This window comes from Lupinus angustifolius, unplaced genomic scaffold (assembly GCF_001865875.1).
Source record: "Lupinus angustifolius cultivar Tanjil unplaced genomic scaffold, LupAngTanjil_v1.0 Scaffold_426, whole genome shotgun sequence".
In the NCBI taxonomy this organism is placed as follows: Eukaryota; Viridiplantae; Streptophyta; class Magnoliopsida; order Fabales; family Fabaceae; genus Lupinus; species Lupinus angustifolius.
The window spans coordinates 275,631-287,831 of NW_017727832.1; the positions used below are offsets into that span (position 1 = coordinate 275,631).

The 12,201-nt window shown below is 32.7% G+C and overlaps 1 protein-coding gene across 1 annotated transcript; it reads left to right on the top strand.

Annotated features, from left to right (window-relative positions):
- The first annotated feature begins 5,204 nt into the window (after positions 1 to 5,204).
- On the top strand, positions 5,205 to 11,136 carry LOC109341294 (NAP1-related protein 2-like). Its single transcript, XM_019579170.1, has 10 exons — positions 5,205 to 5,368; positions 6,020 to 6,142; positions 6,381 to 6,431; positions 6,885 to 6,956; positions 7,098 to 7,211; positions 7,308 to 7,369; positions 8,378 to 8,432; positions 8,572 to 8,628; positions 8,756 to 8,800; positions 10,781 to 11,136. Exons 1-10 carry the CDS (start codon positions 5,252 to 5,254, stop codon positions 10,853 to 10,855), a joined length of 771 nt encoding a protein of 256 aa, XP_019434715.1. The 5' UTR covers positions 5,205 to 5,251; the 3' UTR covers positions 10,856 to 11,136.
- The last annotated feature ends 1,065 nt before the right edge of the window (positions 11,137 to 12,201 follow it).

Here is a 12,201-nt window from a genome sequence, read left to right on the forward strand (position 1 = left end):
AGTATAAAACTAGGGGAGGTTTGTGTAGGTGTAGAAAAGTGAAGGGTGGTTTGTGTAATTTCACTAAAACTCAGGGGGTGTCAGTGTAATTTACTCTATTTTTTTTAAGTGCATACCAAATTAAATTAGCAGACTTGTATGGGCTATAGTAATCATAGGGATCATCTAACAACCCATTCAAAATGAAATTCTTACAAAGGTAATAATTTTCATTCCAGATCGCTATATCAATTGATATTTTATCCCTTCCTCTTTTTTCAGCTTTTTCTAACAACATTGAGACATCAGTTTTCATAACGTGTGCAACTTTTCTCACAGTGATGAAAGATTCCATCTTATGTTACCACCGTTCGAAGTTAATCCCATCAAACTGAAATGGTTTGTTAAGGTCGAAGTTGTTCGGTCCAGTAATATTATCTACAAATGTCATTGTAGTATGAAACGTCTTGAAATTGTTGTTACCATACCTTGTAACAATTCTAAATGGCACGAAATAATACTGACTAGATGGTTTACGACCAGGTCGCTCTCTTTAAGACGTTTTGTGGCACTGCCCAAAATGTGCAAGCAAACTATCAACCACGCCGTCCCCATGATAAAACAGCCAAGTTCTATGTTATCGAATTCTTACTGCAGTGTAAGAACCGATCTCGAATACACCCACCACAATATGGCTACTAGTGCCATTTCTCTTAATACCCATAATATGGCTACCCGTGCCAATTTGTTTCCCGCAATCTAACTACTAGTGTCAGTTCTCGAAATTCCCACAATTTGGCTACATGTACCAATTCTTAGTGCCACGAAAAGAAAGAGGAGAAGATTGCCAGAAATGCGTCGGCGGAAAGTGTGAGGGAGAAAGACAAAGTTGAGTAAAAACGTACTCAACTTGGGAAAAGAAAATATGAAGGGAGGAGGCTTTTATTATAACATGAGATTTTTTCCAAGTTTCTCCACTATCCAATATGAGACTTGTGAATTCTTTATTTAAAACTCTTCTTATGTGAGACTTTGAGTTTTTTTGATTTCACACCAAAACTTCTCAATAATGACCACCAACAAAGTAAGTTCAAACATATTATGATATGTATGGTAGAGTTCTTAAAATCATATAACAATCTTGAGAAAATCATGTTTGGAGCTTATAATGAAATGATGTCTTTTTAAGCTAAAGACAACCGAAGCTTTGCCACAATAATTGACAAAGATGCTCAAATAGCAGACACACTTTTTTATACAAATAGCAACTTTTTCTTCGAAAAGAAGCTCAATCAGACACATTCTATGGTAGACAATTGAAAGAAGATTATATATCCCCAATCTTGTTCTAATTTGTGTTATCATTCAATTGAAAAATGTCACTTAATTTAAAAAGAAAAGTCATAAAAATAGAAACTGGCAATTTTATATTATTTTATGAAATTTATTGGTCAAAGACAACCATACAAATTTTTTGAGACAAAAGATTTTTGTTCTAAGCAATCTTCCATAGTGAATCATAATGGGTACTGGAAATGAGATGATAGAAGTGAAGAATATCATAATAAGATGTGGTTTTAAATGCTTGGATGATATAGAGGTGGATCTGATGCATTTTTTATATGCTTATGAGTATTTGAATTTCTGGGTTTTGATTTGAGTTATTTGGTCAAAGGAAGGACAAGGTATTGTTAAGAAAAATAATTGGTTACATGACTCACATTGTTATTACATTTTTTGTGTATCCAAATTTCTTTGGGTTTGTTTGCAAGTTGAGCTTTGGAGGGGATTGAAAGAGAAAATGAGACTTCAGAGTCATCTAACAGTATATTTAATGACTTTTAAGTCTTCATTTTCCTACAAAATTCAACTTCCTGACGGACCCTTGGTGTCTGAGTTTGAATTTTTTATGTGGGTTTCTAATTTTCCATGGTTCTAGTATGTTTGCGTTTATTTCAATTTATTGGTATCCAGATTCCTTAGATGTTTGGATTTTAGGGTTGAACTTTTGATTTTGGTTTTCGAATTTCTAGGTTCTTTGTTTTTTGGTACATAACTTTTTTGTACAAGGTTCTTTGTATTTATTATGATATTTAGGTTTTTCTTCGAGCTCTTTCAAGTTTCCATAGCCTATGTCTCATATTCTTCAACATACTAACTTTCAAAGTATCATGTTTTATTTTATTTTATCTTCACCAAAATATGTCGAAATACAAAGAAGCTTTTATGATCATACATGTTCTCCCATTTTTCAGCTTAACATCGTTAATCATTTCTCATTTTCTCTAACGAAAATGTGACAAAGTAAATACAGTTTCCAAAATTGTTTGAAATAACTGTTAGGAGATAGAAAATAATACACTAAAAATATTTTTAAGCCTGGTTTTTCTTCCGAAACTGTACAAATGAAATTTTGCTTGCTTAATTATATTTTTGGTACTTTCTCTTATTTCGAAGTTCTATTTTGTTTTTTAAGTTTTTTTCCTCATTAATTTTGGCCATTTATTTTTTTGACAAGTATAAATTTAATATTTTTAACATAACGATTTTAGTTTCCTTTGAAATATTTTGGAATGGTCTCTTCGTTTGTTCGAAATTAAGTTCTTCCAGAAACTAGAAAAATGGCAAAAAAAAAGTCAATTTTCTCTCCTTTCTTCTTTCCCATTCCTCCTCTCTCCTTCCTCTTTCTCTTTCTTAACTTCTGTTAACATTTCGTCAACCTTACAATAATCTTTCTTTATCATGATTTAGGTGAGAGGATAAGAGACCATATTTTATGTTCCAAAAATTGTGTCATTCTATGTATATTTTAATATAATTGGTTGAAAAAATAATATTTAAAGTAAAAAATTTAATAATTAAATGTTCTTCTAACCAATCATATCAACTGACAGTATAATTTGTAGAGTATAAGATGTGCTTCTACATGAAAAGCACATGGACTATGATAAACTCAACCATGACTATTCATATAAGCTTAAGTGGTAGTGTGGTCGTGCATGAAGAGACTCATGGGTAGACAATGACGAGTTGGACCAATTATGGAGTTGTTGTGTGATGAGTTCCAAGTAACAATGTTGACAATGTAGTAAGAATTGATAGAGACTTGAGTTGAAGAAGAATTTGTTTGACAATAATAATGACAATCATTTTTAGGGAAAGTTGGTTGAAAATAATGGAGGAAGATTCTCAAATGAAGTTGGTTGAAAATAATGGAGGAGTTTTCTCAAATGAAAGAACAAAAAATAAGGAAGAAGAGAGAGAAAGAAAAAAGGGGAGAGACCGAGAGAGGGATTAGTAATGTGATTGATTGTTGCATTTAAACGAAAATTAACGCTATCACACTTGAACTATGAAATAATTTTTTGTTTACAAAATAAGTAATTAAAAAAAAAAACTCATGACGATAATAAAATTCAAGATAAAGTCACAATATAATTAATACTTCCAAAACATATAAAACACAAATAAAAACCATTGCTACTAATTTATATTACTATCTTTATCACTAATAATAAATGATCATCTAAAATTTCAGATATCTTATTTTTATAGAAATTAATTTAATTCTTTAATAAGATAACAATATGATAGCAAAGAAATAGGAATGACAATGAGTACCAGTAGTAACTACCTGCTACCCATTTAGCAACTTGAGAATATTATTTATACTCACCAATACTCATGGAGGGTAGGATACCTGCATGTAGGTACATGCATGCGGGTTTTTGCAGGTTTTATGTGTAATCCCATAAGGGCACCTGTAGATTTCCTATATCATACATAAATTCCTAACTTTGTTCTTAACCTTTCACCATATAGGGTGGTGGGTGCACCACTAAAACACATTTTCATACTACATTGTGTTTTTCATTATTTTAGTCACTTTATGTTCTATTCTTATTGTTTATTCACTTAGGTCTTGTTTGGTAGATTTATTTTGAAGGGAAAGGGAAGGAAGGGGAGAGCTTAAGATGAGATTCTCTTGTTTGGGAGTTTGGTTAGAGAAGGGGGAGGGTATTGGAGAATTTTTAAAATCCTCCAAAAGCCTCATTATACTATTTTTTGGTGTTCCCCCAAATTGGGGTTTTTTGAGAGGAAAACAATGTCAAATACATAATTACCCTTACTAATATTTTCTAATTATATTTATGCCCTTTTGTTGTACATTATATAATACATAACGTACTATTGATTTTTTAAAGGGAAGGTAAAATAATATTTTTGTATTACATTAACCCTCCATCCACCTCCTATCTAAATTCCATACTTCCAAACAAGGGAGAGACTTACTTGAATTTGCCTTCCCTTCTCCTTCCCTTCCTCCCCCCTCTTTACCTTCTCATCCCTCTCATTTCCTTTCTTTCCTAACTCCGAAACAAAGCGTTATTGTTTATACATTTTCTATTTCCATTCTTATTCTTTATGCACTTTTTGTTACAGTATTTAGTGACATTTTCAGAGATGGAGAAATTAGAGAGATTGTATATTGTACATTGGTAATTATGATGGTGTGTAAAGTAGGGATTTTGGTCTTTGGATAGGTCAATGGTGAGAGGGTATTAAGGTGTATGTTATGATGACGGGTAATAATATAATATATATATCACAAGTATGCTCATGTATACTACAACTATCTTGAAAATCTCATTTTTAAAATTCTTGAAGTACCTATTTTTGACTTGTGAGTATAACCTGTACATATTTTTTTCCACAAGTACTAATAGATTCTGCTTTTTTTTTGCTATCCTTATAAAAAAGCTAATATATATAGTGGATAACAATAAATATTTACTATATTCTTTCATATGAATGAAAATATATCATTCTAAATAAAAATTGTAAATATTTATTATTTTTTTGCTTTATTATCATAAGTATATGATTTGAAATAGAATTTAACTCCTCTCCTGTACTAGAATAGGAAGATGAAATTTTTTTGAAGAATTTTTATTTACTTTTTAATAAAAAATAACATGTAATTATCACCGTTAAATTTTTTTTATCATATGTCTTAATCTTATCCTATACTGAACTCTCCGGTGGAGGATCCCATGTTTGAAATATTGGATTGAACTCAAAGTTACAAAGCTTGTCATGTCCTCAGAGTAAATGACGTTTATACCCTCACCGGACAGATGTCATTCTATGATTGAATGATATAATAAAGTTATAAACCCAGTACCCTAATTCCTTGTTCACTGTCCCCTGTAGTGTAACCTCACCATTCCGCTTCCCCCTCGATCCCGACGACGAAACAGAGAGCGTGAGAATGGTGGCCGATAAGAGCAAAAAGCTTAAGGTTTCAGAGAAGGAAGAAACGGAAATCGATGGAGAACTCGTCCTCTCCATCGAGAAGTTGCAGGAGATCCAAGACGAGCTCGAAAAGGTTTTCAAACCTATTATTATTATTATTATTATTATTATTATTATTATTATTTCACTTTCATTCTTTGTTGCTGTAATTATTCTTCCATAACTTTATCTTATCATCTATGGTTAAGAAACTAATCCTTTTGGGGTGCTGTCCCTCCGAATAAGTGTCACTCTCTTGAACCTTGACCTTTTGGCATTATGTCACCAGACCAACGTCTTGTTGGTAATCTTCAATATACAAAAACAAAAGAATTCAGGCTATGATTTTGCTTTCACTCTTCCTAGGTTTTAGGTCTCCATATAACGTTCAATAGCTGTAATGCTGACATCATTTTGAATTTTCTTTTTGATAACACTTTTGGAGCCTCCAAATTACCAGTGCCTGTTAGTATAGGATTCTTAAAAAATAGACATTTTCCAAAACTTATTTTTGCAGAACTCAATTTGTGAGACCATTCTCCTAAAAGCTAAATTTGGTTTTTTTTTCCAGATAAACTTTTTTGGCATTGCCCAACCAAACAAGCTTACGACCTGCATTTTTTTAATTAGAGAAGCACTTTTCTAAGAAAAAAGCCTAAATAGAGGCCTACAATTATTAATAATAATTGTGTTATATCAACTTGGTCTGTTTATGTATTGAGTATTAGCTGTTTTGTCATTGTAGGTCAATGAGGAGGCCAGTGATAAAGTCCTGGAAATAGAGCAGAAGTACAATGAGATACGGAAGCCGGTCTATGATAAGCGGAATGAGATTATCAAATCTATTCCTGACTTCTGGCTAACTGCTGTGGGTTTTTCTTTCCTTTTTAATTGAATTTTGGACTTCACCAATGCTTGTTGGTATGACTGGCAATAACCTCAGTTCGTCTCCCGCAATTAATGGGTCATCCATGCTGTAATCCGGTTCCAAAGTGATTTTTGGATACATAGGGACTCAATCCCCAAAAAAATTCTGGACTTTTGAAATTGGTGTTATTATGATGTTATTAATGTGTTGTTTACTTTTATTTGCTCTCTTTGTGCAGTTTTTGAGTCATCCTGCTCTTGGTGATCTTCTGAACGATGAAGATCAAAAGGTTTGGTCTATTTCATGACATCCTCAAAATTTGAATGTTATGGTCTCATTTGGGACAAATAGGAACTTACGAAGTATTTTCGTCCTGTTCAGATGGTATTATTAAAACAGCTTTTTGAAACCTATATAAGATGTTTTAGGCTTTATATTCATATGCAAGACAAGAAGTTGAACCTTCTGAAAGAGAAGCCTTTGCAAAAGCTACAAACAATTTAGGTTATAGCTTTTACATAATAATTTCTGAAAAATTCAGAACTTTTCAAAAATCTCTATCCGAATGCAATTTGGTTCACTTGTGACAGTAGCTCTATTGAAGTACCTTCATTCAGCTTCTCTGTAATTACTCAGGATGTTTTCTTGAAGGTTGTGCGGAAATGCCTTCAATATTGTTGTCTCTTTGATTGCAGATAATCGATTTATAACACTTGTTGATTATTGATCATTTAATTGATAGATATTTAAGTATTTGAGTTATCTTGAGGTTGAAGATTCTAAAGATGTCAAATCAGGCTACTCAATCACCTTTGTAAGTTATTTGTCATCTTCTGCCTTTTGGTGCATTCTTCGTAGAAATGATTCCTGAATCACTTTAGTTTATGGAAATTTATATTTTGCTTGAATTCTTTGGTTAATTCAACAATAACCAGTTTTTAAATTATCTCTTCAGAATTTCAATCCTAATCCCTATTTTGAGGACACAAAGCTTATAAAGACTTTTACCTTCCTAGAAGAAGGAACAACAAAGGTTACTGCGACGCCTATAAAATGGAAAGAAGGCAAAGTAAGGCCATTTGTTTCGCTCTCTTTATTCTTCTACCAGCATCTGCAGTTTTAATCTTTCATGTTTGGATTTAAAACTTAATCCTTAAACGTGAAGGGCATACCCAATGAGGTTAATCATGAGAAGAAAGGGAACAAAAGGGCTCCTACTGATATCAGGTTGGTGTCTGAATATGTTTCAAGTTTTTACTAAAACTATTGAAAACATAGCAACTTTTGTGCATATACTTTAACTAGAAAGTTGAATAATGAATATCAACTTTACTATTTTTCTATATAATATAAGGTCACTTATTGTGCTTGGTCGCCAAATTTATTTGTGATAACAAATCCATAGCCAAATTTTGTCTGTTAAACCTTACTATTCAGTGTTATTTATCCCATGGAAAAAGTTATATTTGAGCAAATTAATTAGCACAACTTAAAAGGTCGCTGGATTAGGTATAGAGCTGGTTCGATTTCAAAACCAAAATTCCTCTATTTGTATGATGTCTTGTCAAAGGCTAGAGTTTATTCCACTATGGGCTGACAAAGGAAAACGGAAATGCGGGGGAAGGTGGTGGTGATTTCCAAATATATGCATGCGGATTGCTTCTTCGTAAAATTCCATAGTTCCTGTATTATTAGACATCTCATATAAATGATTTCTTGCTTATGAGCCAAAGAAGTCCTGTATCATTGAGAATAGGGTACTTTTGATTTGTTGAAGTTCACCTTTTCACCAGCGGCCTTGTTAAGGAAGCTCAGAATTGTGCCTGAAATGATAAACATTTGGGTTCGTTAGCATTTACAAAAGATTACTGAATCATCGACCAATGATAAATGGCTAACAATGGGAGTATGTGACACCTGAACCAATTTTAAGATTATTGAATCATTGACCAATGGTAAATGGCTAACAATGGGAGTATGGGACACCTGAGACTAATTTTAATAACATCTGGTGTAGCAGACTTTCCTTTATCTGAATTGTGTTCTTCTTGTCCCACTTGTAAAACCTTTTTTATTTTCCCAAGGACATCTTTATAGGCATTGCTTACCTTCTTTGTTATTTATTAATTATCAGTTAATATTTTTGATGCATCAATTTTTGTCAGATCTACTTTTGTAAACCCTACATGGAACACAAGGTTGGTATTTGTAATTTTCTTCTGCTTTCGAATGCAGTTTCTTTAGTTGGTTTGCTGAGCAGAAAGATGATTTGGATGACATTCATGATGAGGTATATTTTATGGTTTTGGAAAGTTCTTTCTATAGTTGTCCATCCCTGCCATAGATTTCCCAGTTTTGTATGACAATCATTGACTTTGCTTTGTTTCTGTGTCACAAATCCCAGTGTAACATTTCACTCTAAATTGCAGGTTGCAGAATTAATTAAGGATGATTTATGGCCAAATCCGATGACTTATTTCAACAATGTAAGCTAACTTTCAGCTCTGGTATCTTATTTGAATGAAAGTTATGCTTTTAAGTTCACAAGTTGATTCAATATTACTCTACTTCGGTCTCTTTTCTTTTTATAACGGACTTGATTGTAATGAACAGGAGGAGCCTGACGAAGAGGATGGTGACGATGAAGCTGATGATGAGGTAAATGCAGTTTCATTTTCTCTCCAGAAAAAAGCTTGGGAGATTCTAGCAAATGCTAGACTTTTGCTTTTATACTAATATGAAACCTGACAATTATTATCTCAACTGTACTTTAATACTTTTTGGGAAAATGGTTTTTCGTGTTTATTGGTAAGATAGGTAGTCTAACTAATGTACACAATTAAGAGTAAAAAGATTATAGAAAATTAAGAGAGTCTCGGGGAAGGATGATGAACTGAATGCACAATTTTCTCTTTTGTCAATCTTATAAGATGTAAACAACAAACTAAGCCTTATCCTACCAGGTGGGATTGGCTATGTGATGTCATTTTGGTTCTATGGAAATTCATTAGATGCTGTGCAAACTTTCTTCTGGATACTTTTATTATCTTCCACTTTTTCCTTCTTTTTTAATCACTCATGTACCCTCCACATTCTCATCTTCACTAAACTTTTCTTTGTGCTTTTTGGCACTTCACTGTCTATCAGTCGCTACCATACAGCATGCTGGCGTTATGGTTGTCCACAATATCCCTGTCTTACTAAAAAAATATGCTTAAAACGTCTCTCCTTTCTTCAACCCGGCTTCAATCCTATGACATGACATGTCCATCAATTTAATCACCATGTAAGGTAGATTCAAGATATCTAAACTGTGCAGGTTGTACTGTGATGACCCCCAAGTTGCACCATTATAACATTTCTAACTTGCATTTCGTATACTATCTCACTCCTACATATTCAAAGTTCCTTTCTTTCCCAAACTTCCCTCCATAAGTCTATTTAGAATTTACCGCTCTTGCCTCACCAACTGTGTGTGACTATACATGTTAAATTACTAATCCCAAAAGATATGTGAATTGTATTTAGTATTCTAAATTACAGATATTTCCATTGAAGACAGCATTGATGATGAAATTCTAATCCCATATTCATTTTCTTAAAATTAACAATTTGAGCACATATTAAGATTTTGGATGATAAAAACCTGCCCCATTCAACAAAATGGTAACTGGCGTGTCTGGGACAGGCTTATTATTTTAGGCTTGTTGTTTGAAGTCTTAGTATCTGTGTCGTTACTCCATGGTTGATGATGTATTTATGATGGCCAGCTAGAGGCTGGAGCTGTTGTAAAGAAATCTTGAACTTTGAAAACAATACTTTTCTGGTTTTATTAGTTATGAGTGGTCATTACATAGATTGGAATATCTCTCACATGGTGTGCTTTTTCCTCTTTCATCTAGCTCATTTTGTTTTCTTCTGTCCCCTTGTGCCCTCAATGTTAAGGAGTTGGGCTAATTGCATAGGTGGCATTGAAATCTGAAATTGGGAGTATATTATGTTGTATAATAACTAGAGATGGTTAGCTTTGGTTCAGTGCTTGTGAATTTTCTGGTTTATCAATTTTTACTGTTAATTTATATGGAAAATTGTTTGCCATGGTGCTTACATGAGAAAGAGATGGAGATCTCAGCTACTCAATGTCTCAATATAGCTCATGAAATGCTTTTAAAAGCCAAAATTAAGCAGTTGTTTTACTATTTACTAAGAAAGAATTAGTTTGCTACAGGGATAGACCTTCCCCTTCACTCCTTTTCCTTCCTAAATTCAAACGGACCCTAAATGTCTGAACTGTTGTTTTTCTCATTCAGTTTAAAGTTACTTGTTCCGTGAAACAGCATCTCCACTTGGGAGTCAAGGTTGCATACATCTATACTTCCCAGACCCCACTAGGTGGAAGCCTCATTCATTGGACCACCCTTTTATTTGAAGTTACTTGTTACATTACTGTTTTTCGAACACCATGTACAGCTCTACTTTGCTGGCATACGTTTATCCTCCCCTGACCCCACTAGATGAGAGCCTCGTGCATTGGGCTACCCTTTATTTAATGTTACGTATTACATTACTGCTTTTAGTATAGCATGTACAGCTCTATTTTTGTATATCATATAAGTTGCAAATTTTCATCCTTAGCAGGATGTGGATGAAGATGTCTCTGAAGATGATGACCAAGAGGATGATGATGGGGGTGAGGAGGAAGATGGCAATTGAGAATATGTTATGGTAGTATTACCTGTTACTAGGATTTTGTAAGTGGTAATTATGTGTTATGGAGTCAGTGGTTATGTCGCTTACTAAAATTTATTTGTTCTGTGAAGTTATTTCTGGTTTCATCCCTAGTGTTCTTTTCCAGATACTAATGGTACATCAGCTTTATTTATAGGCTTTTTGTTACGGAACTACATAGTAAAATTGCAGTATTTAGTGTATAGCTGTTTGGTATTTCTGAGCTAGCAGAATCCTCATTGAAAGGATTTTACAAGTGAGCAATGCTCTACTAAACAAATATTCATTGATGGTCCTACCATTCTGACTACTACTGACGGGACATGTAAACAGTATTGATTCGGAGTCTTAATCAATTATGGCTCGAGATGAATCAGATAATTCATTTAAAATTTTAAAAAATGGATAACACTAATCTGATGTTTTAATTCATTTTAGTTCAAAAAATGATAGATGTTGTCTTAATATAATTATACATAACTATTATTTATATATAAAATTATGAATTTATATATAATTACATAATTATATAATCATTAAAAGTTAAACTTAGACTTCTTCTATTTTAGCCTTCATTTGGTAAAGAAGAAAGAGAATAGAATGAGAGGAGAGAAATGACTTCTTTCTCTTATTTGGTTGAAGAGAGAGTTTTTGGAGAGTAAAAAATGATGTGGGGTCAATCAAAAAATTATCTTCTCATTTAAAGAGAAAATGGGAGAGGATGGGTGGAAGAGTAAATTACATTTCTTTCTTCTTTTTCTATACAATCAAACAACATAAAACTTTACTCTATTTCTCATCTCTTTCTCTCTTTTCATTCTCTTTCTTACATATTTCCCTCTTTTTATTTTCTTCCCTCCAACCAAATGGAGCATTAGTGTTCACCTTGGATTTAGTAAGATTAATCCTTTGGATGCTATCGTGTCTTTATAGGTTCTATCCTATTTGTAATGGTTGGAATGGATTTTCCAAATTCTATGTACAGCAATCTGCATAACTTTAATTCATTTATTTATTTGTCTTGAATGTGAGTTTTTTCATAGAAGACACAATTTGATTTGTTAAAGAAATTAAATTTGGATTGATTGTATTACATTACTCAAAATATTTCTTAGGGAGTAATTGTTCTACGGTATAAATTTATAATAATGAAATCACATTTCTAGGAATGCTAATATTAGGAATGTCATTCATAAGTACGTTGACATTTATATTTTTTTTGGGAATCTTTGTTGACATTTATATTTCTTGGGAACATATGTTGGCATTCATGAGAATAACTTGAAAGCATGTTTATTTTTTGTTTATATTCCTGAATATAGATGATATAA

What these genes read in the sequence shown, in the direction of transcription:
- LOC109341294 (XM_019579170.1), top strand. Translation starts at nt 5,252, where the DNA reads ATGGTGGCCGATAAGAGCAAAAAGCTTAAGGTTTCAGAGAAGGAAGAA. An exon ending in TCCAAGACGAGCTCGAAAAG is followed by an intron (nt 5,369 to 6,019) that starts GTTTTCAAACCT and finishes TTGTCATTGTAG; the next exon opens with GTCAATGAGGAGGCCAGTGA. An exon ending in ACGATGAAGCTGATGATGAG is followed by an intron (nt 8,801 to 10,780) that starts GTAAATGCAGTT and finishes CATCCTTAGCAG; the next exon opens with GATGTGGATGAAGATGTCTC.